The sequence below is a fragment of the Falco peregrinus genome, chromosome 11 (assembly GCF_023634155.1).
Source record: "Falco peregrinus isolate bFalPer1 chromosome 11, bFalPer1.pri, whole genome shotgun sequence".
NCBI lineage: Eukaryota > Metazoa > Chordata > Aves > Falconiformes > Falconidae > Falco > Falco peregrinus.
In genome coordinates this window covers 23,009,418-23,036,894 of record NC_073731.1, presented here as the reverse complement: position 1 = coordinate 23,036,894, position 27,477 = coordinate 23,009,418, and the positions used below count along the sequence as shown (strand labels likewise).

Sequence of the window (27,477 nt, the reverse complement as noted above, 5' to 3'; positions counted from 1 at the left end):
GAGCTATATCACATCTCAAAAAGTGAGGACAAAGCCCATACCCAAATGAATGTGCAAGACACTAAAAAAATGACAGTCCAACACTTGCACCTGCTCAGGACACAACATCTAGTGGACTGCTCCTTGGGAGGCCCGCCAAGAGAATCAGGGCTTGAAAAGAGCACTCAGAAGTGTCAGACAAAGCAAGACCACTGCAAACATGAAACAAAGCCTGACATCAACAGGGCAAAGAGACTTCATTCGGCCACGACAAGCAAAGGGCTGAAACAGAACTACACACGGAAGGAGCAATGTGGGGATGAACAGCAGCAAACTCAGCCGGGCTGGGGCAGCACAGAGCTTTGATGGAGCATATGTTACGGAGACCGGCCACAATGGCATCTGCCATCAAAGACTGCACATACCAGCTACAGCTAAAGCACGTATAAAGAACAACAAAGGCAGCGAAAACGACTTGAACCTAATAAAGACATAGAATAGGAGGTGACAGAAAAAGGACACAGTATGAGAGGAAGTGTATTCGTAATTTAAACAGACACAGGATCAGAAGAACTTGTTCACAAATCTTTCTTATAGAATAGATTCAAGCAGGTTTTAAAACCTCCATCTCATTCTCACTAAACTCAAGGGAATCTTACAAGAGTTTCAGCTTTGTTTCATGTGGTTTGTGTGACTTTAAGTGACCAAAATGCACCTCAATCAAGTACTTTATTCCACTTTCACTGCAAGTCACATATGTGCCAACAAACAGAATCCTCTCCGCATTCAACAACATCTCCCTACAATCGTCAAAATGTTCGTGGAAGCACCAGTAAAGCACTAAAACAACCATGATCATGTGGCCAAGTCCGGCTAAAGCTATGATGGGCACAGGAACAGTCAATCGAGCCCAAGGTAAGTATCTGTTCTGGAAGGGTAAGAGTTGGTGACAACTGATGACAATGCTAGCAACAATGATATGTCCCACAAGCTGGCATGCAGCTTGGATTGGATTTCAGAAATACACAAATACTTCCCAAAGCCACTCCGCAGGTATGAACTGTTCAGGATGGGTTTATGATTAAGGAAAGCGTCCTGCTTCTTGGATTCACTCACTAGTATTCTTTGCTTGATCTTTATCCTGCTATTTTTAGCAACATAGCATCCAAAGGCTCCCTGTCTCTCAAGATGAGCACGCTACTGCACTAGCCAATATATGAACATACCTGGACCTGAACCAAAACCAAAATGTAATTGCTGAATACAAAAACAATAGAAGGCAAAGATTATATCAACAGCAAGTAAGAACATAAGGCTACAAAGGCTGACATGAAGAACAGCTTGATGGTTCTGAATCACAGGGAAATATTTAAAAATATGTAGTGAGTTATCATCAACTCCCGTCCACTAAGGCAGAGACAGCCCACTTCTTGAATGCATCATACCAGAAATGACACAAGAGGAAGAATTAGAAGGGATGAGATACCACTGGTTTCACCAGATGAATGCACAACTAAAAAAGGCAATGTAGAGGGAGTAAAGAGACAACAGTAAAAAATAATAGTAATTAAAAAAAAAAATAGAGCTTGAGGTTGTTTCCCAACGGTGGAAAAGAGAATGTGCAAAGGGACGCACAAAATTATGCAGGGTCTTCAAGGAAAGGGTGAGTCTCTGGAACCTGAGACAAGAGAGAAACTGAAGAGATGACAAGGTGAGACTGAGGAGGAAGTGTGCCAGTCTTGACAGCAATGATCCACAGGGACAAGAGAGACTAGAATGATACCAACAGCTGGGGAAGACAGCAGTGAAAAGCAAGGATGGTTAGGACAAAAATCTTTGCTCAACTCAAAAGGACCAATTAATTACACCTTAGCTGTGTTGCGTAAGAGACATCAGACAAGGCCCACAAAAAGCAGGTATCCAAGTCCCAAATGGCTGTCCTGAGCCACAGGGAGAAAGACTGCCAAATGGAAGAGCAAAGTAGACAACACGAGGCCAGAGAAAGTGCTGAAGCAAAGCAAAGGAGTAGCAGCAGACCCATACTATTGGTTTTAGGTCAAGTTAGCTAATAGTTAGGAAACATGTTTGTAGATATCAAGTACAGCCATGCCTCCCCTTCTTCTAGAAAGATTTATGCTGGAGCTAAAACTTCAAAAGGTTGTGTCCTGTTAAACATTTCTAATGAGCATCCAGATGACCTTTGGAGATTCTGGTTCAAAAAATTGCAACATCCACGGTGGCAGATGGATGTCTGATGATCAGGATGAGCTTAAGATGACACCTAAGGGTGACCTTAGACATCTACAGAGAAGACCAGATGGAATGTCAGATCTGGAAGTCAGCAGTTTGCAGAAGTCAGTTAAAGCATCACGATCTGGTGGAGCTGGTCCAGGAGAGGACACAAAGCAAAAGCCACTATAGCCAAAATAACGTAATCTTTGGGGATTCTGGCAATATTCTAACAAAAATATTCAGAAACACCACAACAAACTGGATGTACTGATGTCTTTAAAGTACCCCCCTGACAAAAACAAATTGTGAAGTCTTCTTAAAAGAAAAAACTTTTCTTTTAAGGGAAATGTATTATTAGAAACAAGTGGATGATGAGCAGAGGCTAAAGAGGCTAAAGAATCACTCCCTACAGAATAACAGTACCTCTGTATTAAGGAAATAGTAACTGTGCCTCCTTGTTGGTAGATGCCCAGCTCTACCAACCAGAGTATTGCCATCTCAACTTTCATCACAGCAGTCAACATTTGCCCCCATCTCAAAAAAATCTGAACTTTTTACTCAGGCATTTAAGTTTAAAATTAGGTTATTTTGAAGTAGAGGAGGAAAAAGAAGAAAATGGATCTTTCAGTATTCCACTGGTGTTATTCCATTCACTACAATAAGTTCAATTTAGATGCGTATGAAAAGCAGGTGAGAAAAAAGAGGTGACACATTTCAGAAGTTATCTAACAAGACATCCTGCCTTTCCTTCATCTCTCCAGATGACCAAACTACCTGACTGCATTTAAAAGCCACACACCAGATAAAAGTTTCAGACTGCTCTTTCTACTTCTCTGAATTTTACTCCCTGTGAAGGTCAAACACAGTGATGACCTGACCAGCAAGGATTTCCACAAGTTTGAAGCCTGAATGAAGGATTTTGCCTCTGCAGGGTCTCAGACCAGCAGCCTTCCATGTAAGTCCAACAATAGCTGCACTATGCTTGGCCCACAAGAAGCCTGACTTTGACAGGTTCTAATACAGGCTGTTTCCCCTTTTCTTCAACATTCAAGAAGCACCTCATAGAAAGTCTCTCCCCTCACTATTGAAATGGGGCACGTCCAGCCACTTCTGCTCAAGGAAGTGGTTCTTCTCCATCAAGCACACTCAGCTGTCCCTGAGATAAGCAAAGAGCTACCATTTCCATTGCCATTAATAGTTTTCCCCTTTCACAAAGGCTAACCTCCTACAGCACCATTCACCTAAGCAGGCTGTGTTCTAGCCAACTTACTTGTGCAAAGACAACTAGAAGGGCAGCATTGTCAGGGTACTCCAAGTGCTTTGAGTAAAAGTGATGAAGAGCAGCAATGTCGTTCTCAATCAGCTCTCTCTTTTCATTGTCTAGTTTGTCAAGGTCTGTGGACAAAGAATACATTTGATTTCAGTAACAGGAACGCTACCCTGTGAACTGCAGCTAGACTTAGGTTAGAACAGGCCCAAACTTAAACAGAAACCCCTCAAGGAACTTGGCAGTACTGCAAGAAGTGTCTGCTCTGTAAATGTAACGCGGCTTCTGCCAAAGCCACACATGTGCTACAAGAACATGCAGGATTTAAAAAGCATTTTCTAACACCTTTACTTTAGCAGGTAACTGGAAAGAAATTTCCCTTTATTGGGAGGTTTACAGTCTTTAAAGTGTGTTTGTTAACCCTAGCAAACAGACCAGCAGGCTCTGGCCCTCTAGAAGCCTATCAACTGTGGGTAACTACCCCCAGCTTTCTAACACGACCTTGTGAGCTACCTCGTCCCATCTATTGTGGTATGAAGTCACACTCAACACCACGCTTCTTAAAATATGCTTTACATAGTGTAACTTCCCATACGGACCTAATCCTTATTAGTACCAACCAGCCCAAACTCCAGTGAAGGAAGGCTGCTTATCCCTGCTTTTAAAAGACATGGTCTTTCCCAGCACAGAAGCCCTAACTATTTGTGGCCACGTATCACAGGGACCTAACAAAGGTTGACAGCAACACTGGGGCTAGTCACCAGGGGTTCCCTTTGTAGCAAGAGGAGGATAACATGAAGGTGCCCAGGAGTGCAATCCATCTGACCTACTGCAGGCACCTGCTTCAGGAAGTAACAAACAGTCCCTGAGAATGCCCCTGTCTCCGTGGGCTGGAAGGTGACTATCAACAGAGGTGTGTTTAACCTGCAGATACCTGAGAATAACAGGAGACAGCAGGAACATCAATGGAAATGTCCTGGCACACCTGCCAAGCGTATTCCCTTATGGGTTTGTTCAGAGATTTACCCTTGGGCCCATGACATGTTCTAGCTAAAGCTGTGGTCACTGAACCTTTTCCTGCCTGGTCCATGAGAGCAAGCCAGATGATTAATCATATACTCCAGGTCCCCTCTCCCTCCTCAAGAGCACAGCGTTGGAAAGTTTTTTCCTAATCCTCTCTCTTACAGCAGCACTGTCACCAGCTCACTCCTGCTCCAAGAGAGCCAGCAACTCATCAGTTTCCCCCTCTCCCAACTCAAAATAATAGTGGAGAGAAAAACATGCAAGAAGAGAAAAGGCTGCACAACAGTGGAAGAAGGGGGAAATGATTTGTAAGAGCAGATGCAAATGACAGGAAAATCACAAAAAATGCTGAGAAAAATGGAATCGGACAATTTGATGAGAACTAGGACAAATCAGAAATAAGAAATTCTGAGCTTCCAACTGACAGCCAGGTGCCTTTTCCTCTCCCGTGCAAGGTCCTGCAAAGCATAAGGCAACGGCTGAACATGGCAAAGGTGTGCTGCAGGATGAGGAGAGTCAATAAGGCAGAAGGAACAGGAGTTCTTACTAAAAAAAACAGAAACAAAACAAGGGCTCCTAGAGGACAAGGGGGACACTGCAACAGAAAAAAAAACATTTCAGCCTTTTAGCTCCCAAATTAATAAATTATTGAAAACAAGCTGCAATGCAGAAGTATAAACAGAAATTACTTCAGCACTTACCCATCCTCAACCTCAATCCTACTAACCTACCTGTAAAAATTATCCTTGCCTTAGGCAAAGTCAAATGTTGGCATTTTCCCCTCTTATTTTCCCAGTTGCCCCAACAGCTGTGACAGGAGCTTTTGTTCAGGAAGCAAGACTGTAATCTCACTGTGCCTGGTTACCCTGCTACCTCAGGTCCTAGCAATGACTGCATTTATTCAGCATTTTATAAAGGGGGTTGGAAGCCATCAGACTGAGCAATGTGAATATACAAACTTATTGTCTTGTTGTATAATACCTCCAGCACCAAGAAAGAGAAATGACAGACAACTGAAAACTAAGCCAGCATGGTTACTAGCCCCCTAGTTGCTCAATTTCTAACTCTGCCTCACCAGACAAACAGTAGCTTGCCAGTTAAAAGCAACATATTGCCTCATCTCCTTCCTTGGATTATTTTGGAGCATTTAGGACATGGAATTTCAACACAATCATATATAACATGTCAGATTTGACTGGCAGTGACAGATACTGAAGCACAGTCCAGAGGGTTCTGCAATTAGCCCCTTAGTCACTGTCACCATCAAGCAACTGTGCTGCCTCTGATTTTATGCCTCCTGGTAACAAATACCAGCTACTTTAATTTTACAACATTACAATTCTCAAAAGACATTACAGTACCAGAAAAGCCATGAGATGGATGTATGCTACATAATGAATTCTGTCTAGGTTTTCACCCTTGTTTCACAGACCCCACAAGCGACAGAGAAAAAAAACAGAAAGAAAGTAAGAGCACTGCATTTTCAAAAAAATGAGGAACCACAGTTCTCTTTGTTTACTCCCTTTCTCCAACAGGAGTAGGATGTTCTGAAAGGTTTTGATGAGGGGGGCTAGGGGGAAGAAAATCATGAATATAGATAACTGCCTCTGTTTACCTGCAAGCCTTTTTTACTTACGTGATTCAAATTCTTTTACAGCAAGCAGCTTCTCTGACTGTGTTCTTTCAGGGTGAATTTTCTAGCAATAAAGGGAAAAAATAAACAAGAAAATATTTTAATGGTTTACATTGGCAGTTTTCTCTACTCATTCATAAGCTGAGGACTCTTACCTGTAAGACAAACCCAAGTCCACGCTGTATGAGATTTACAGAAGTTGATGAACAGCAATGAGTTAAATTGATGGCCCTTTAGTAAAGCTACAGAAATACTCTCTCCAAACCAAATTAGGCAGCCAAAAACTAACTCCTATCAAATTTATATACATAAACTGAACAGTATTTTAAATATGTCATTTGCTTTGTTCTAGACACCCAGAAAGCTGCTAACAATAGCAAGCAGGCAGGAGACAGGCTTCGCTTTGAGGAAAGTGAATAAACTGACTGTTGACAGAGTTCAAAAGCAATGCTCCATTGTTGGCCTCAGGCCACTTCTTTGTAATCTTGGCCATTAAATATGGCTTTGCAGGTGGCCCAGCAGCTGAGGTTCAGGGACTATGGCTTGCATATTTAGCTTTTATATGACATGTAGGGTTCTCCCCCCTCCCTGTAAGCAATAAAAGCACAAATTTATTCCAATGACTTTTTGTCATTAAACATTTGATTTTGTTTGTGCATCACCACTAAACCATGCCTTAATTAAGCCACACACACACATTCACACACACACACATTCACACACACAGCAAGTACGCAGCTACCTTCCCAGCAGGCCACCAAAATCCTCACTACATACAGTATCCAGGTTGCCCTTGTCACATAAGCAGACCTCAATCACACAAATATGCTTCAAAGAGGATTTGTTTTTGCGGAGAGTTTAGATCTCTACAAAGATACACAGCATAATAACCTTGAAACTCACGAATCCCGTCCCCTCCCTGTCAGTAGTTGTGTTATCCTCAATACCCATATAGTTAGGGAACACTGAAACGGAGGTTGACATCGCAATCGTATTTCCTTACAAATAATATTATTTTTCTCCAAAGACCAAGGGCCTGAGATTTCTCTCTCAATCTCGGTTTTTCACCAGTTACCTCCAGTAATCATAAACATTTATACCTGAATACCTCAGAATTGTTTTTGACTCGCAAATGTACTGGCAGTTATCTTCTACACAGTGCTACACAGACATAGCTGAAAAATAGTACAACAGGCAACTGCTTCATAAAGACATCAACGCCTGCAGACAGATAACACAAGAAGCATTCCTCAGAACTTAACCACACATACCAAGACCAAGTCTCATTCTTCTTCCTCATCACCAACATGGCCTTGGTGCTAGCCCACACACATAGTCAAGAGCTCCAGCCTACCAGAATGGAGGCTGAAATACCTTGCACATTGTGAAACTATCAGTAAATTTTCCAGACTCTGTTCAACAGTACCTTGGCCATAAGTTATAGCTACACAGCTTAACACCTCAACAGCCTTTTGTCATCTTTCCCCAAAAGTCTCCAGCTGCACTATGGTGGCCCTGACACTGCTGCAGTGGTCTGATGGTCAGCTCATTCAGCTGCTCATGCTCTGTATTACACTCATCTGTACACAGGAAGCCAGTATATATGTGCTTTGCAGGGACAGTTACTGTCGGTCAATTTTCATTTTCCTGCCTTCCTTGGCACCCAGAGTAGGAACGTACCTCCCAAGTCTAGCCTCCTGCTCACCTGTTTGGCAAGGATCCTCGCCGTCAGCCTCACGGTCTCAGAGGGATTCCAGTTCTGCCCAAAAGCGCACATGGCAGAACACTCTAGCTTGTGCATTGGCCAGTCTTCCTTCTGAAAATGCAGAAAAATATTAAAAAAAAAATAAGCCATGAAGATAAAGTGACAAAAAAGAGGATGCAGCAAGTCCTGCCAGATCCTAGAGGTCAAGTGAAATGTGTTTCCTTTAAAAAAAATAAGATGACGCTCACCAAATCTGAACAAAAGCTTGAGTCACATTTAAGGGGTACAACTATCCTGCTTTTTTCAAATAAACTCACAAGGGATGAGTTAAGGTCAGAACATCTTCATTTATTCAACGGAAAAAAAGAATTAAATGACAAAGAAGCAAACAGACAACATGATTTATAAATCACCAGTTCTTATTGTTCAGATCAAGCACATGAGGACAGAGTAGGTCTGAGCTTGATGGCTTTATTGGGTTCATTTCCATTTAATACCTTGGCCCCGCATTATGAAACGACCCTGGTGTAATCAGGAGTAATGCTTCTGAAGTCAATGGATTCACAATCACTGCAAGAATCCGTGTATGTAAGGTCAAAACAAGACCTACTGAATAGAATTATCAGATTTTTTCCTTAAATGTTGTAGAGTAAGAACACGGCTAGGTGATGAAAACACACTAAAAAAGGCATTTTAGTTAAGAATTTATAGTATGTTCCTAGCTCAACATACAATAACACTTGGAATGACAGCACAAGCCACTGGCTTTTGGCACTCAACAAATTTCCTCCAAAGCAACAAATCTTTCAAAGATGAGCACAGAATCGCAGATTAACAGTCTGCAATGACAAGGGCTGTCCTCAGACTGCATCAAATTTCATTTTATTTATTTATTCAAACATGGAAATATTCTTATTTCTATATTCGAGCAATGCACAGTTATTTATATCTTAACCCAGATGCACATTTATAGCACTGTTAGAACAGACCTATAGTGTTCTGCCTGTATAGGGAGCATCAAGTTTTGTTCTCAGACCAAATTTAAACTAGTAGAAAACAGCAGCAGAGGAAAGAAATCACAATAAATCCCACAAATTTTTAATTGATTCAAGGCGAAAACTTGAAAAACTTCTCGCAGCCTCCAGGAAGTTCTTAATTCCCCTTACTGTGATTCACCCGGTATCACAGACAGTGTGTTAGGCCACTTGATAAAAAACAACAAAATCAAAATAAATAAAAAAAAAATCACATAGCCCATCAGAGCGATTGAGTGGCAGGAACAGAAGACCCTCAGTTGCCTAACCACTGATGGCAAGGGCCATTTGAGACAACCTAGGCTACCTAAAAACATCTATGTACAACCAGTAGATATGATACAGATCTATTGGGCGATGCATTCCTTGCGGGAGCTACAGCTGGAGGCCGCATAGGACAACCCAAGGCAATTCAAACAGCCAGGTGAATCAGGACCCTTAGCGTCTCCTGTCTTGGCTGGTCCACTTATTTGCAGGTTTTGCAGATCAAAACAAAAGCTGAGATCACTAATTTCAGAGTTAGTACACCACAAATTCTTCCTCTGAAATGTCATTTTAATTTGCCTGGGCATGGACAGCTTTAGGAGTTTATTTTATTAGGAAAAGAAATGTGAACACCCACTCCAGTCTCAGGTAGGATTCGAAGCAGCGCAACGCTGCAAGAGTATGCAACCCCTCGCAACGTCAACTTCGTTGTCCTTGATATCTCACTACAGTGCTTCCAAAAAATCATACATACAGGGTGCTTGAAATAAGCTCCAGTGTAAATGTTCTAAGAGGACGTGGCAATACAGACCAGAAGAATTGAAAAAGTACATTACACTGTAATCATGCCACATGAAATTACACTCTGAACTCTTCTATGGCTGTCACTACAAAATGTATCCCTTGTGAGACCTGTTTCCTACGTACACCCCAAGACCTTTCTCTGGAAAATTCCTGATAGCCTTTGCTTAGGAATCTACAAGCTGAAGGCTAAGAAGAGAGATAGAGAGAGACCTCTTCTTGCACACCCACGACACCCACCAACTTCAGCATCATTGCTGGGTGCACAAGAAGTGAAGGCACAGAACCTGAAGTTTTGTAGGACCCACATCATACATACTGATTAAATAAACAGGAGAGAATACCCGATAAAACAAAAAATCAAAATGCAAAATCACGTGCCTGTCTCAAAGCAGTGTTTTTAAAAATCCATTTATTCCCTTTATTCTTTACACATTGTTAATTAAAATCTTTCCCCAGGCAGAATCATACTGAGTTATATGAACTGCTAGGGAGGTTAAAGGGACAAGATACGGCTGAATTGTGTGAAATGAGATAAAAGCCTGAAACACCACAAGAAGAGAGAGTACTGATGACTGAGTAATACCTGGGATGGAAACACTGTGACAGCAGCTTTCCCTGCAATCACAGCAGGACCGTATTTTGCATTCTTTTCCACATTTTCCTCTAAGTATTTTGAATTATAACAGGTAGCATTCTTCTGCTTGAATCCCTAATGCTACATTAATGATATTTTCTTCCTATTTTCATTACATCCACAGTATTTTCCTCTTCTTTAGGAGTGAGTGACAACATTTTTGGAAGGGAAGTTCTTTAAAGCTTATGCTTTTCACATCAAAGCATGGAAACAGTCTTCTCCACCAATTTCTCCAAAACAATTCCACCATCCAGGACTACTGGATTAATTCCCAGAACACTGTCATATAGCTCAGCATAAAAAAGCCCAACAAACTACCACCAAAAAATAAAATGTAATACTCAAAAAAAGTAAGACTCAAGTCCAAACAAATGCCCTTGCACCTCCTTCCTCACATGGACTTTTTCAATAAGATGTAAAATTTCTCTTGTATTTCACTTGATAAAAAACCCACACACACAAATACCAGACAGAAATGCTGGGCAAACCAGTGTAGGGGTTAAGTCCATTTCTTCAAAAGCTTAAGGCCCAATTATGCTCAAATGGCATCCAATTCTGTAATCAAATTTCAGTGAGGCAACTTTTGATGTCTAGTATTATTTGGAAAAGTTCTCTCACACAGTCCTTCACCAAGCAGCAAAGGTAAGAGTCTCACACATCTTCACAGCCATCCTTCCCAACCATCATTTACCAAATGCTGGGCCACAGACAGTATTTGACTTCCATGGGTTAATGTTCAAAAGGTTCACAGGAGGCATTTATCAAAAAAAATTACATGGAGAAAGTTTTTGGATAGGGGGACAGACACTTCCCCATGGGAATCTTAAGCAGGATCTTGCAGTGTCAGATTCCTCTTGTGCAGGATCATTACAGCAAGAATTTCGTATCTTTTCTGCAGCTCACCAAAGAGGAGTGAGCAATTTCTACAGATCCCATTTCAAACACATCTGCTTGATGCTAATTGCAGGACAATAACTCCATTTTGAGGCCTAATAAAAGTATGTTTCCCTCACTCCAGAAATACAAACTACAGCACTCTTCAACATGACAAGTTAAGACAAACCCATAAATATTTTGTTCAAAATATATTTCAGATATGGAAAGTCATGACAAAAACATCTCTTTCTGCACTTTGGCTAGCTGATCTCCACTCTGTCTGGGATAAATAATAGCTACATGTAATAACAGAAAGAGGAGCTCCAGTAGCTGGTTCAAGTTCACCAGTTCCACGATTGCAACCACATAACCCTCTTAAAACATTTATCTTCAGAGCGTTTCAACAGCTAATTTCTGAGGAGAAAAAATGAGCACAGGTCTCCTGCTGTTTGACTAAAATTATTATAATTTAAGAAGTCGAGACCCGAACAGCTGCAGATGGGGTCTGAAAGCCACTGCTGTAACAACAGGCCTGTGCTTCGAGGAGTGCAGAATGGTATGAATCAGCTGGAAATCACAAATCCTTTTAAAAGGAGAACTGGATTAGGGGCTGGGAAAAGAAAGACACAGCAAACCCAGGGTAGATCCTACCAACCCACAAAACATTCAAGGACAGACAGTGAAGACAACTTCCACTCTCAGGTGCCCCACATTCAAGACTGAACCTATGACTATGCAAACATACAGCTTAATAAAGGTCAAACTTAAGGTTACTTATCTTAAAAAAAAAAAACAACAGACCAAAACAGGCAAAGGACACGTTAGCACTAAGGGAACTGTGCCAGGGCCAGCATGCACACGTATGGGTGCATATAAGGAGCGCCCTAAACAAATCAGCCACTATATCACTGCAAGCCTTTGTCTTCGCCTGGGCTCAGTCCATCACACTACAGTGTGACACCACCTTTCCCAGCAACCAGGGCAAAGGAATTCTACTGCAAAGAAGGACTTGGTCAGTGCATCAAACACCTGGCCATATGGCAGGAGACGCACTCTTTTACCACTTGAGGAACTTCAGCAAGTCGATGTATTTTTGTGCATCTATAGCCCATTTGCAAAACCAGAAATGCCCCAAAGGCTGCTGTGAGGCTTCATTCATAAAATGTTTGGAAAGTATTTTAAGATCCTCAAAACAAGGATACCATATGGATCAACAGAGCAGGAAATACATGCAGTATCACTAACTTTACTTTCAACAACCACGTTGTTTTGAAAGAGGAAAAAAAAAACCCTAATTCAACTGAAACAGAGAGAGGAAGGTACCTGCAGTCATAAAATCTGTAATTCTGAGAAATATATCAAAAAAAATTGCTTCCTACTGCACACTTTGGCACCTTTCTCTTGTCTCCTGATCCATCTCTCCACACCACTAGAAAGAACTGTGGTATAGCAGATCTTTAAGTAAGGAAAGAGTAAGCTCAAAAACTTTGGGTTTCTACCCCCACACAGTATTCTTCATGTGATAAACAGCTGCCAAACTGAATTATATTGAGTAAGAAGGTACTAAGCAACACATGAAATCATACCATGATTGTTGGGTACATGTAATTCTTAGCTGAACTGACCAAAGAAAATATGGATTTACAGAGAAAATTTAACTGAAAAAAACAAAAATCAAATGGACAATGCCATCACAGTTCTCAAGTACAGCCCTCCCCTTTAATCAGTGTTGCATGAAGTAGTCCCATCCATGGAGGCAAAAGGGACACATTTACTGCACACTCCGGTGTTACAAGTTGAGTATCAAGGCACAGATGTCCTTTTTGGCTTTGACAAAGAATTGCTGAACTGCTGAAAAGTGCCTTTGAACAAGACAGGGATGAAGATGCACTGCAGATTGTCTGTGCAGCACGTACAGTCAGTGGAGACCGGTTTCTAGAGAATATTATGCTTGAAGGTAACTTTGAAAGAATGTCAAAGAATTCAATCTCAGCAACATTCCTTGGTTTCATCAGACTGACTCAGAAGGGCCTAAAACATGGAAGATGGTTACATCAACTAGGAAGTCAAAAGCCATATGCATATCACCAGTAAGTGTGAAGTGCTGGTACCTGTGCTTGTCATACGACTGTCTAGGCATCACATCTAAAAAAGGTCTTTATATCTAAAGCATCCTATTACACACCAACAGGTAGAAAATATTTTAACTCTATTAACTTATCAGAAAGACAGAGTTTTGCTGAGCATCGTCTCCTGCAGTGTTAAGGACACTCAGTTTGAGCAGTTCAGTTTCTTATTCTTGAAATATGCTCTGCTACAGAGAGTACTCTGATCATCCAAAAACAACAAAAAAAATCAAATTAAGAAATCATGTACAAGACTTCACCCAAGAAAGAAAAAAACTCCTTGTTCTTAAATAGAAAAGTATAAACTTTGTCAAGGCTAGAAGTCAGGACACTAAGGGAGGGACTGAAGAAGGAACCTGAAGGTAAAAACAAAGGACCACGGATCAGCAGAAATAAGTTCTGCTACTTCCACCACGATAACCTACTTGCTATTTTTCCTGGCACAAATCACTGAGCTTTCCCCTACTTCAGTAAATCTTGCTTACCTGCTTCATAAACCACTGTGAATTTTATATAGTAAGAGAAGAAACTCATAATCTCAGATAAAAAGTGCTAAACAGCCAGTAAATTGCTTTGTTCAATTATTTCCTTCCCTTATCTAGTTAAAAGCTTCCTAAGAAACAATGTCATATGGAAACATGTCTTAACAAATAAGCATTCTCATGAACAAATCATGGGGTTTCCCTACACTGTCTTTAAAACTTACCCAGATTTCTCTCAAGAGCCTTATGGAAGCTCGTACAGTAAGTGTTCTCTTTCCTCCCAGCAACTGTTGGCTGTCAGTCTTTCAATATTCTGTGAACTATTACAAATTCTGTAAAAAAATTATTTCTTTTAAGCATTTTGAGTCCTCTGGGTGCTTCAAAACCAAAAAGACCATTTGATTCACCAACAATTCACTAAGACACTGTAACAAAGCAGGAATCTGGGGAGGCAACAGAAGGAGAACTAAGGGAGGCCAGGCTCGCTTTGCAACTTGCGCAATGGGAGAGGAAGTTACGTCCTTGAAATAAAAGCAGTAGTCATCTCTGAAGTGCTTGGGAACTGAACGGCACAAACCGCAACATCTACATCCAGATAAGGACAATGGAGAACGCTTTGCATGCAACCCACACACTCAACTGCATGCTACCACATAAGAGAAGGTTTGGATTATTTATAGCTAATACATAGTTGCATGCCAGACATTTGGTGACTCGAATCTTTCACAAGCACTGTTCCATACTCTGTGCCCAGCAGATCTTACATAGTTTACATTATTTAGCTGGCAATCCAGTTGAGTTTTTCACAGGTGAACTGGGTAATTCTTCCATATCAAGTTGACAGTCCACAAAGGCTAGATACCACTTCTGGCAAAAATCACTTTTTTGAAAGGTGCTTTTTCTAGTTTGAAGTAAAAATGGAATTAAAATTGCATGCAAGTATTTTGGATGTCTTCATAATGCTCTGCTTTACTGTACGCTTATATTCTATTTTCAGGGGCTTTCAAAAACCAAAGTATACAAAAAGAATAAAAGCTGCCAAAATGAGTCAGTTAGGGAGAAGGCATGACAGGTTTCAAACGGTTATGACTATTGTCAGCTATGGCCACCCAAAATATTTGCAAAGATTCTAAAAATAACCCAATAAAAGCTCCTTAAAATGGCTATTTAGTGATTTGATTTTTCCATTAGACACAGACTCTTACCAGTTTAGTGAGGTAACGTTAAATTATCTGGTTTGTGCTTAAAGAAAGAAGTAATACAGACATAATTAGTGGGCTGACAGGCAGCTCTAATCAAAGTCTCAGTGGTACCAAGCCCCAGAGCTACTGATCTTGAAAGACTCATGCAGACCATGTCCAAATCCTGTAATTGTCCAATGCACAACTCCATGGTCAGCATCTGTGGGATGCTGAAACTGACCGGACTACTACTAACCATAGCTACAATTAAACTATCTGAGCCACACAAATAAAAAAATGGGAGTTCAATAACCCCCACCCTCCTTCCCCCACATCCTCACAAATTGCATTACCATACCTGACATTCCACATTGCAGTAAAAGGCCTGTTTACATCTTCCACACTTGGACAATCCTTCTTTCCTTAAAAAGAAAACAGAAGTTACTCTATTCTATAAATCTGAATGAAATACAAATGTATCCTGTATCACTTTTTATACAATATTTTGCATTTCACAATGAAAACTGTATTTTCTTCAGAACACAACTACAGCTTGAACCCCCTCTTCCAAAAGCAGATGCTATTTTCATTTAAGAGTTTCAGAAGCAAGCTTCTCCTAACAACTATGACTATGCAAAAGCACTCTGCTGTCCTGATAAACTGCTGGGTTTGGAAATGTTACTTCTTTGCTGTTTGACAGACAGCATCAGTTTTTGCCACTTTGTGATGCATACTGGTAGCTAACTTTTCCTTGTTTTCCAAACTTCCCAATTGCTCTGTATACTTGCTCACCGTTATTAAGCCCTTGCTTCTACTCTGCCAGTCCCATTGCTTCTCAAGCTGGTTACAGAAAGCATGACCATTGTTTCACGAGTAACCGCCTCCTAACACCAAGAAAACATGGTGAATTATTAAATACAGTATTTGATCTCCTGTCACCACATAGCCTCTTCCTGTGTTGCTAACGTCTGCGCTGGTATCTGTGTATTCTAAGGTGACCTAAGGCTGGTGGTTTGCTTTTTTTATTTTTGTATATATCCCAGCACAGGGAACTGCCAAAAGGAAGGTCCTTTTCTGCTTCAAGGTGCATGCGTTGTAGCATATCCCATCAAAAATAGAGCATGTGTTACCCAACACGTGACATTTTAGCGTGACAGCAACATGGATCTCTCAGCAGTATTGAATACTTTACAATGTCCACACACCCTTCCCAGTATAAGTGGCAAAAAAATTTGTCTTAAACTGAGGTAAATTGGAGTAAAACAAGGGTGAGTGTCCTCACACAATATGACAGTGTACAACATTTCAGAGGTCACTGGCATTCAGAGTCCATAAAGTGTAGCAAGTCTTGACTTCCTCTGATGATTCTTGCAGGGTAGAAGGCGCAACCTGAGTGAGTCAGGCCAACATCATGGCTGTGCCTGCTGACAGCATGTACCCCAACCAAAGCTGTGTATTTAAAGTAACCAATACTATCAGATGCAAATACAAGGTTTCAGTTCCATTCTGTCCATTTTACTACAACAGCTTTATGACCACTTAGCGAAGTTTCTCTTCCCAAAGTAGTGCCGAGCCCACAACCTTCCTCCTAAAGCTTTTTGCGAGTTAAGTAAGCACAGTTCAGAATGTAGTATGTGTTAGTTCAGCGTTAATGCAACTGGGCACAGACACAAAACACACTTCTGAGCTACTGGCAGGTCAAGTTACATCACTGAGATAGCTTTCCACTTAGAGGAACCTCATCACCCTGGTGTGAAATAGGTTTCAGATTACGCAACTGTAACTGCCATGGTACTGCATTCAGTATATTCCTTGACCACTGTGCTCCTCCAGAGCTCCACGAAGGCAGCCAGCACCGAGAACAAGCAGCATTTAAACAGGATGCTCCTGGAGATAATCTCTAGAAGCTATTCCATGAGATAACTGTTATCCCTACAACATTACTTCCTATCAGTGGGGCATGGAAAGTATTCCTTGGTCCTACAAAGAGAAATCTTCTGGACATGATAAACAAAACCAGCCAGTTTCTTTGGCACAGGGCAATTTGTGGTTAGGCACAAGAGGAAAAAAACTGACCACAAAACTTAGGGGCTAGGAAAAGCCACTGGTGTGAAGAAGGGACGAAAATCACCTTGGTTCTACAGGTCTTCAGATTGATGGGACTCACTTCACTGACTTCACCAGGAAGTATATTAAGTGCTCATATGCAAAGAGAGGGGGGAATAACATGAGCCATGTAAGCAGATAATGTAATAAGGAAAGAAAAAGGAGAAGGTCAAGAGAAAACAGATGAAAATGAAAAGCACAAGTGAGTTAAGATGACAGACAAGAGATTAAAAGACCTACTAGAGTGTAATAATCATGTTCTTCAGCCTGCCTCTCAGTCTACATATGCAGGCAGTGCTTAGGTATTGATAAAAACAGACATAAAACAGTCGTTTTCCTTTACTGAGGCAAACACATTTCCTCTGAGTTACAACCAGGTAAGCACTGAGCTGCTTCAGTAAGCTGCCAGAAGTTAGGCAAGTACTACTCCTTTTAAAAACGTGGTGTGGTGTGACATGTCCACAACTAATTTTCAATAACCCTGAACTGCCTTTTTTTTTTTTTTTTTCCTGCAGCAGCTGACATCGAGAGGTTCACCACAACCACTGAGTACCTGCAGCTGGTCAAACCTCCCTCCCCTCAGGCGAGGGGGGCAGCTACTGAGCCCCCAGAGAACTGGAGCCCCCGTGGGGCGGCGGGGGCCTGCCCGCAGCGTGGCACTGCGGCCGCAGGAGGGTCACAACCCTGCCTCGCCCCAGCAAGAGCCATGTGCCAGCAGACCAAGGTTTCAACAGAGAAACGGGGATCTAGATATAGTTTCTCTGTATTTCATTACAGGGGGAGAGGTTTATTCTATTCATATCTATTCCATTCACACTATAGAAATGCAAAGTGTGAGTCAGGCAACTGCAGACCCTTTCTCCCTTGTCAAAACTTCGTTAAAAATCGGTGAATATTACGTTACTACTAAACTAGACGAACTAAGGCTTCCCGTGCGAGCAAGGTTACACGCCTACGTGGCGGCCACAGCACGTAAAGAGCAAATCCCACCCCCACCCCCCCCCGCCCTTTTCTCCTGAACTGTTGAGCAAGGAAAACCAGTTCTGAGGTAAAAGTTTCCCCACGGCGCTACCGCCGGAGAAACGCGAGCGGAGGAGGAGGGAAGTTAAGCGAAGAACGGCCCCGCCGCCCCGGCAACCCCCCGGCGGGGCGCCGCTGCCGGCACCGGCCCCGCGGAGGGCCCGCCCGCCGCTGACTGACACGGCCACGGCCGCGGGCCGCGGGTGGGCCGAGCCGCCACCGCCTCGGGGCGGGCCGCTGCAGGCCGGCCGGCGAGAAGCCACCCTGGGGCCGGCCCCGCCGCAGCCCACCCAGCCGCCGCCCCCCGGGCCCGCCCCGGGCCTCCCCCGGCCCTACCTGGCGAAGCAGCCGTCGCAGTGGCCGCCGCGCTCGCTGACGGTCAGCACGGCGGTGTAGGCCGGGCAGCTGAAGAGCAGCTCCCCCACGGCGAAGCGCCGCCGCACCCGCAGCCCCCGGCCCTTGCCGGCGCTGACGAACCTCTCCAGGTCGCCCGGCTGCGGCGCCGCCTCCGAGCGCATCCCGCCGCGGGGAAGGGAAGGGGCGCCGGGGCAGGCCGCGCCGCGCTCCCCGCTCAGCCGGCGCACGCCAGCGGGGCCCGCCGGGTCCTAGCGCGCTGCGGGGCGTCGGAGGGCCGCTGCCGGCCGCCTGCCCCTGCTCCTGCCCCTGCCCGCCGTGCGGCGCGGGGAGCGCCTCCTCCGGGCGGCGGGGGAGCTGCCGGCGGTGGGCGGTGAGGGCGGCCGGCGGCTGCGCACCCGGGAGGTCGCCTGCCCGCTGCGGGCGCTGCCTGGGGGAGGCCGCGGCAGCTTCGGCCCGCTGGGTGCCGGGGTCGTGCCCGGCGGGCGCACAGGGAGAGCCGCGGCCCCTCGGCCCACCCGCAGTGGGTGGCGTCAGGGAGGGGGCTGCCCGCGCGTAACCTCCGCTCACAGGCGCGGTGGAACCCCCCCGGGGGACCCGGCGGCGACCCAGCTCTGGAGAAGCGAGTGCGGGGGGAAGAAGCTCCCACCGGCCTCACGGCCCCTCTGCGGAGTAACGGCGAGGCCTCCCGAGGCAAAGCCCTTCTGCCGCCAGCAGTCCCGCTGTTCCGGCCGCGGGGCGCCTCGGGTGTCCCGGCCTGCTCGGGGACCGGGGCTGCAGCTCCCGATGCCCGGTGCCACGCAGGTTCCCCACGGCCCGGCCTGGTTGACACCGCCTGCCGTAGGGCTGCGATGGCAGAGGGGGGCCTGTGTGACCTGTTCTTCCAGTGGTGCAAGGAAGGAGGCGGCGAGGTGGGCAGGAGACCACAAAACGTGAGGGGAAGGGGCTTCTGGAGGTGGCCAGGCCACCCCTGCTGCCAGTGGGCCACCCCGAGAGTCGGGCCAGGGCCCTGGCCAGCCCTGTGCTGTCTGGCACGGCTCGTGGGTGCCAGGTTTGGGCTACGGCCCAGAGGCTGGAAAGCTGACTGTCCTCTCCTAGCATTTTAGGATAATACCCTTTAGCCTGAGCCAAAAAAAATCCCATGGAATTAATGATACATGGTCATAAGGGATGAGCTACTTCTTATAATAAATCAGCAAAGAAACAAACAGCAAGAAGTCTGAATATGACAGCAACAGCTGTTTTGTAAATACAACAAAGCCTCCGACAGCAAGAAAACACTGAATTTATGCAAAGTAACAATTCCCATCTTAGAATCATTAAGAATAAATCTATTACTGAAATCTAGATGCAACCCAAAGGAAAACAATCAAGCTGTATGTATTAAGAAAAGGGCCACAGCTTTGTGCCCAAGTATTTTGCGTATAATTATCAGTTGTACAACATCCTGATACAGCACTAAGGGAACATTCCTTTCAGAATGAGTGAAGCACTGAAGTGAATGAAAGTATTTTTGGTGCTTGAACTTGTAGTTCACAAGCAGTGTAGATTGATGTAAGCATCTAAGGTTGCAATCTCTGCTGTTAGTATCTGTGTATTTCATTTTGCATTAAATTAATTGTACCATAGATGATTGGTGAGCTCCTTTTTGACTAAACACATTGGTTGAGACTTGAGGCTCAAAATTTCCACAAGGAAGTAAATCAGTAAAGTGGAAAGAAAAGAAGTACTTTGAATAAGCAAACTTGACATAAGAAGTTAGCCTGCAAAAGCGCTTTGAGAATTTCGCTAAATAAAAACAAAACAAACATTGATCCAGTAGGATCGAGATGGACTAGATTTTAATCTTATTAGCAGTGCAGTATCTGACAGAGCTATTCATTTCGCTAAAGCTACTCTTGTCACTAAGCCGAGAATCTTGTCCTAAATTAAAACAGAAGCAGTAGTCTATAGCTATGATCAAACTATTGGAGCCACTGCAAAAATCATGTATTACTCAGGACTGGCATTATTTGAATTAGTTAAAATGTCACTTTTTTACAAGGAAAGAGTGAGCCATGAAAATAGGTTCAGTCACTGAAAAATATGCTATCACCCTCTACCACTGAGCTAAATGTTAATCATGACCCACTGTAGATACATGGACAGCCGGGATGGAATTAGTGTATCCAGTTAGAATAATGAAAGCAGTATCTAATTGACTAACCAAGTACTGCATCTTGTGCGCGATGACTGCCATTTGCTCTGTATCCCAGCTCAGTGTAGATCATGGATGTCTAGCTCAAAGGTCTGGACTCTTAATTACAGGCATTTCTACAACTAAGTATAGTTAAAAATAGTAATCAATAATGTATTCACTTCATGCATGAATTAGCATTAACTGGGAAACTGCCCTTATGTTCAATCCAGTTTGATTAATTGATGGGTCAATTATAGACAGACAAATAGAGTCACAGGTTGGAAAACCATCTACTCTGACTTCTTATACTGCACAAGCTGTTGAATTCCCTGAACTAATTCCTGCTCAAAGTAGAGCAAAACTTCTAAGAAACAGAAGTGGTTTATACCAAAAAAACTGCTAAACACATATGCTTTATTTCTACCCTTAATATGCCCAGTTGTCTTTTCAGCTACTGCATCTTGTCATAACATTACAAACTATTTTGAAAAGTTTGAAGCTTTTTTCCTCTCTGCATTAGTACTCGAAGACATTGCTAAATGGAACGATTCCGCATTTGCTTCTGAAATGTGAAAATTATGTACTTCAGTAGTGAAAATCTGGTCACGCTGAGGTCAACGACAAATTCCTACATTCCTTAATGAAGTCAGGATTTCATTTCTGTTTCAAATAACATTGTGTTCAAATAAAAGAGGTCTAACAACTCACACACATTATTAGATCACTTCTAAATGATACTTTGTACTGGGTCATAAGCTTCTCTAAGATTGTGTAGGTTCACTGATGAGAAACTTGTGAGGAGGTTTCTTTTGGGGGGAACCAGCTGGGATGATGGCAAACGTTATCACACTCCTGTTCCACATTATCACCCTTGTTGAACAGCTGACAATTTGATTATGCCTCAGGTAATGAGGAAAAATTTGAATTGCAGTAGCTCTCTTTTTTAATAAACAGTCATTTTGTTTTAAAAACAAAAATAATAATTTACCAAATAGGCTTTATTCCACCCTGAAAAACGTTGCTTTCCAAGAGATAATGCATGAATTTATTCACAAGAGTGAAATCCAGCACCAGCCTGCAGCCCTGTTCAAACCCTCCAGGAGAAATTCAACCAGCTGCCTGCATAGCTTTTAGCTTACTTTGGAAGTTTTCAAGGAATTAAACTGGTTTGATAAGTTATTAATGAAAACAGTTTTGTAACTACTTTGTTAGTGTATTTATCCTGTCCCCCTTTTTCTGTATTTATACAAATGTTTAAATAAAACGTACCCTTTCAGATGTCCCTATTTTATCTGTGTTTTCATACCATGTTCATCAGGTAATCTACATGGGGTTTTATGACTCAGTTTGAATGCCTAAATAAATATTGTTTATTGCAAAACGCAGCCTTGTTAATCAATTTATGAAGATTCTCAAGGCTTTAGCCATATAAATATGCATGCAACTGCTGAATAAATAGCCAACACCAGGGAGTTTCAAGCAACCAGAAAAAGACTGGAGTGCTCTCACTCCCCACTGCTCAGAAGATGAGTGGAGGAGTCTGTACCCCACAGGATGTGTTGAGGACCTGGCAGCGCTGGGTGATAAAATGATCCTTTGCTAAATTATACCTTACATCTGCTGAGACTTGTACTTCTCATCTCCTCCGTCTTTTTTTAACTTCCGTTACGTCTGTTTTAAATATGAAAGATGATGGCTCATGAAAGGATGTGAAGTAGGGTATAGGTTTAAGAAAGTCACAGAACAAAGTATCGTGTCTGCGCTTTGAATTTCTTAAAATTAAGGAGTCTTTAGAAGCAGAGCTGTTCACCTTCACTCACAACCTTGGAGCCGCTCTGTGGAAAACCATGTGTGTTTTAACAGGGAAAGATCCATCCGTGTTAGTCACTTTTAGTTAGGCTTAATCACTTAATCTTCCAGAAATGGTACCGCCGAACCACAGACTGTACTCTCCAGGAACGGCTGCATGCCCTGTGCCCAAAGCTGTCTTTTTGTGTTACGTGTCACTGCAGACTTTAGCCAGAAAGGTTCTGAACTTGGAAAGGGAACAGGGAGTCACTCGCTAAGACACAGGGCCCCAAGCAAACTGGAGGGTGAGCTAGGAATAAACAATAAAATCAGCTACAGGGTAGGTGCAAGGAACGATCAGAGGCCAGCAGCCTATGGGGAGGGAAAGGACAAAAGAAATTGTATATAACCTTTTCTGTATTTAATGCATTATTTCCAGGGAGATCTGATTTACTAACCTTGTGGGTTTTTTTTTTTCTTCCCAAAACTACTGGCACCATCAGCAGCTTTCAGCTGGTCAGTGCAGGTACTGACAACAGGGTAGCTGGGGCAGCTGGAAGCTCATCCCGTGCTGCCGTCCAAGTAACAAAAGACTCATCGTAAACTGGTTTAATAGGCTTTATTAAGTGGGCAGATTTCACAGCTCACCCTAAACTCTGTCCTGCTGTAGCTAGGCAGCTGCTTCTGGTATTTGGCAATTTATGGGTAGTCTGGGTTCAGAGATTCGCACCTTTTCAGCAGGTGAGTGCAAGTCTATATTATTCTTTGTGAAGCAGAGATTAAATGTGAAGGTAAAAACCCAGCAGGATCTGGGAAATGCTGCCTTTCAAAGAGGAAAAGTGCAGTTAATCACTTTTAGGAAATAACCTGCAAGGTGGGAGCTCAGGGGTGGCAATCAGTTCAGAATTCAGTAGGGGCTGCAAGCACGGCGTGTCGCCAGTGCATCTCTCAGGCTGTGTGCTCCCAGCTCCCAGCCCTGGAGGGGCCTGGGCTTGACATTCAAAATCTGTCCTCATGTTATCTTCCACATCTATGCCACGGATTGTTGACATGTTGACAGTATTGACATCGCCCAGTACTGATGATACACAGACAAAAATGCTCTAGAGATGCCCTGGCTCTGTTGATAGTCAGGCTGTTCCCAACCGAAGATGACTGGTGGAAATGGAGGAGCTGGGCAACCCCATAGAGATGTCTGTCTCTTCTCTTTAGAGACATTTGTGATAGTGAAAGGCCCAGAGATTGAGAAAGAGGCTCCTCATTTTTTTCATAAAAGGAACAAACTCTTCACTGCCCTCACCCACCAGACACCACCTACAACTTTATAAATATTAACATTCCTACTGCAGGTCTTTACAGGGGAGAGTGCAGACCTAGAAGAAGTGAAGACTCAAGTTTCTGCCTAATATGTGGAAGTGATTTGCCTGGGTTAAATATATTTTAATACACTCATCTGGAGTTTACAAGCATTTTTAATACGTCATTACAGAAAGCCTGTACACAAATTTCCAAAGACAAAAAGTGACAGCAGCACAAATGTGGTTTCAGGAACATATCATGATGACAGAACTGGATGACTGTGGGGAACAGGCAAGGGCAGCTGTTAGGTGTGAATGTGACACTCAACGCTCAGATGCTTGCAGTTCACAATTTGCTTTTATCGGAATCAGCAACCTCACAACTGCCATTCTGTGTTAACTGCAGCCTGCCCCTGGCAGACCTGCATTAACCTTTGCTTATGGAGCCACGGCAGGACTCAAGCAAATAAAAAAATATAGTATGTCAGATTCTCCACTGGTGTAAATCAGCATCTCCCCACTGACTTTGAAGGAATGGCACCTGCTCACTCAAGCTGAGGATCTTACCCAGTGCTACTATAGCATCATTAAGTTGTCACATTCTTCCCCTGCCTCTCCTTTTGTCATCTAGCTGCAACTTTTCAGCGTTGAAGACTAGAGAAGGGTCTTTGATCCTCTGGTAACTCCTTGAGGCTCCCTAAGATAATTGGCCAGGACATTTCCTGAGTTATCCAGGGTCATTTTATCTGCCCTTTTACTTGGAGAGGGATTACAGGCAAGAGAAAAGTCTTGGAGCCTTCACAGATGCAGACGACCTACGAGTGCTGCTGTGTGTAGCAGGTCAGACACCCCTCCCAACATGAGGGACACCCCATTGCCACCAGGCCTTGCTTAACCTGTCCTGCTACTGATGTGGAAACGAACCCTTCAGGGTGACCTGAGCCCTAAGACTGTGTACCTCTGTCATCCCAGCTCACTGGGGGTGCTGGAAAAGGAAAGTGGGTGAGCTGCTTTTCTGCTGATGAAGGTATTTACATGCTATAAGCAAGCAATCTGTAATCAAGCAATCTCTCCATATTCTCTGAAGTTCTCCTGGTAAGGCATTTTCATCAGTGCCAACAATGGTTTTTGCATCTGTTTTCCAAACCTCTGGGTTTTTTCAGCTTCATTAAACATATGATCACTGAAACTGTGTGGCATTTCAGTAGCCACACCAATGATGTACAAAGATGTAACATCACACCTATATATATATGTATTGTTTGCTTTTCTATTTATATGTGGAAAGATTGCATTCACAGTACAATCAACAGTAATTTATATTTAACTCAGCAACAAAAATGCTCCATGCCAGGCCCAAGACTGCCCCCTTTCCAGTCTTGCTAAAAATATCTTTATTCAGTGATGACTTCCCAGTGATAACTCACTTTTGAGATTTGTCACTTAATAAGGCCACTGTTCTGCTAGTGGGTATTTCACTGGGACTGCACAATGTTATTTTTAATCAGAATGTTTTGCAAAATTAAATCAAATGCCTTACAAATGTCTCAGTATATTGCACTGAAGCAGTTACCTTTTCAGCCAAATTTGTAATCTAGTCAGGTTTCTCTGACAAAACTATTTTCCATAAAACCATGCTGACTGGCATTAATTACTTCCTGTCCTTTCATTCTTTATCAGTTGAACCCCATATTCTATTATTTTGCTCCCTCCCTCACCTACTCTCCAGTTTGATGTTAGGTTAGCTGGCTTATATTTACCAAGGTCATCATGTTCATCCTTGCTGAATACTGGGAAAATATGTCTTCTTCCAGACTTCTGGCATTTCTATATTATTTCAAGACCCATTAAAAATTAATGTGTGGAAGGAAGAATCTGCTCCACCAACTATTTGAGACTCCTCAGGTGCAAGTTATCTGGGCCTGATGAATTACAGGTTTTTATCACAAGTAGATGTTTAACATCCTATTTGGTTACTAATGGACTGAAAAAGGCTTTGGCTGCCTGATATGATACTGCCATCATCCTACTTTTTCCAAATCAAGGAGAGACATGTTTATTGAATATGGCTTTCTTCATTATTAATGATTTTACCACCTTCATCTGGTAACTGGCAAATTCCATTGTTGGGATTTCTTCTGTGTGTAATATGCTTCAAATACTCTTTTTATATTTTGTCATTTTTTCTCCCCTTGCTGGATATGCAGATATCTTAAGCTTCAATTTCCTGTGAGTTGTAATTCCCCTTTTTTCTTCCTTTTGCTGCAGACCTCTGTTCCTGCTTTTAATCTGCCTCCTACAAGATGCAGTAATAGCTGGAAGGAGAGAGAAGGAGAAGGAAACAGTTCATTCTTCTGCTATCCTGTCCCAGTTTAACTTCATGAATGGTTTGGCTGCACCCAGTGCTCTAAAAAGCATTGAGCAGATGGATTATGGAAACCAAAGAGCCTTCTTTAAGTGTGCTCTAGGTAGAAGGAGTAGGAGTGATACCAGCTTCCTCTTAGTTCCTTTTCTGATGTTCCCTACTGAGCAAGGGGCCCATCTTTCAGCAGGATAATTCATGTCCACGTAGTTGGTAGTTCCTCTGTCAACCACCTCTTCTACTTTTCCTTCTCCAACTGCTTTCTTACATGGATGGAAGCTGAGAATACACAGACTTTTACTGAGAAAAGAGCAATCATCCATCATCAGATGACAGGCACTTCTTGAAAGATGAAATCTGGTCCAGCAGAGTACTAAATATTTGTAACCAACCCCGTGCTGAGAGGCATCACACCAGCAGCAGCTAGAAGGCCTCCAGATGTGTTTATGCAGAAATGCAGTGCTCTCCCAGCTTCGCATTTGGTACCAGCGAGAACTGCGGGTGCAGAGTGCATTTGAAATTTAAGCCAAATATAGAGTATTTTTATTACTATCGATAAGTTGGGGAATTCTCGCTCACTACAGGTTTGTTTTGGGTTTTTTTTGGTGGTGGTTTTGCTTGTTTGGGATCCTTTTCACTTAGCAGGGGAGAAAAAAAAATGTAGTCAAAGCCTGGGATTTTTGCTTTGAATGAAAGTAGGCTTGTGCCTCTTTTAGGTTCATAGGAAGATAGCTCTCAGGCCAGGTACTACTACATTACATTTACACTTAGTGACACAGTTATTTAAAAAAGCACTTCAGCCATGTGCTTGGGAGCTAAAACATGTTTTGGAGCTCTGCTGTTAGGTGCTAGCTGAGTCCACAGCACTGCTAGGAGAGGACCTGGGGCGCAGCCCTATCCCCGGGGCTGAGGGGCGTAGTCCAGCTCTCATCCACGCTGTCTGCACCCAAGGCTCTTGGCAGCAGGCTGGCTGTGTCCTGGGCTGGCGCTTCACGTGGGCACACCTTCGTGCACGGGCTGGTGAGCCTTTGGCCTGAGGAGAGCACTCTTAATTTGTGGGGTTTGTTAAACATGTATGAAATAACGTGGCCCCTTGGCTGCAGCCCCTCTGGTGCTAATTCCACCGAACAGAAAATGCTGCGAGCCCCGGGGTACAGCACAGGGGAGTACTTGGAGGGCTTGAACATCATGGGGATGGGGAAGGGAGATAACACAATGCAGCCTTGTCCGTACTGCCTCTGCCTTTGGGAATGCTTTCTGGAGGAAACCATCTTCCAAACTGCCAGGGCACTGTTGTGGGGCTGTACTTGGAGCCGTCCAGAACAGAGCCAGAGAATAAGCTATCAGTGTGGATTGATCAGGGATTTCAGGTATTTAGCGCTGCAGAGATCTACATTGTGGAAGTATTT

The 27,477-nt window shown here is 43.3% G+C and overlaps 1 protein-coding gene across 5 annotated transcripts in view; it reads right to left on the bottom strand.

Moving 5' to 3' along the window:
- Positions 1–18,753, bottom strand: part of SMYD2 (SET and MYND domain containing 2) — a 31,352-nt gene extending 12,599 nt beyond the window's left edge. For 4 of the 5 annotated variants that reach the window (XR_008749157.1, XM_055816074.1, XM_055816076.1 and 1 more), the window contains exons 1-5: positions 18,424–18,753; positions 15,320–15,383; positions 7,840–7,950; positions 6,138–6,198; positions 3,482–3,606 (exon numbers count right to left, since the gene is read on the bottom strand). Coding sequence is in view for 4 of the 5 variants with exons in the window: in XM_055816074.1 (XP_055672049.1) it covers positions 3,482–3,606; positions 6,138–6,198; positions 7,840–7,950; positions 15,320–15,383; positions 18,424–18,605 (543 nt within the window). In the remaining variant the exon portion in view is untranslated. Of the gene's footprint in view, positions 1–3,481; positions 3,607–6,137; positions 6,199–7,839; positions 7,951–14,004; positions 14,113–15,319; positions 15,384–18,423 lie in introns of all 5 variants that reach the window. The other variant, XM_055816078.1, reaches the window with a different exon arrangement.
- Between the last annotated feature and the right edge of the window lie 8,724 nt (positions 18,754–27,477).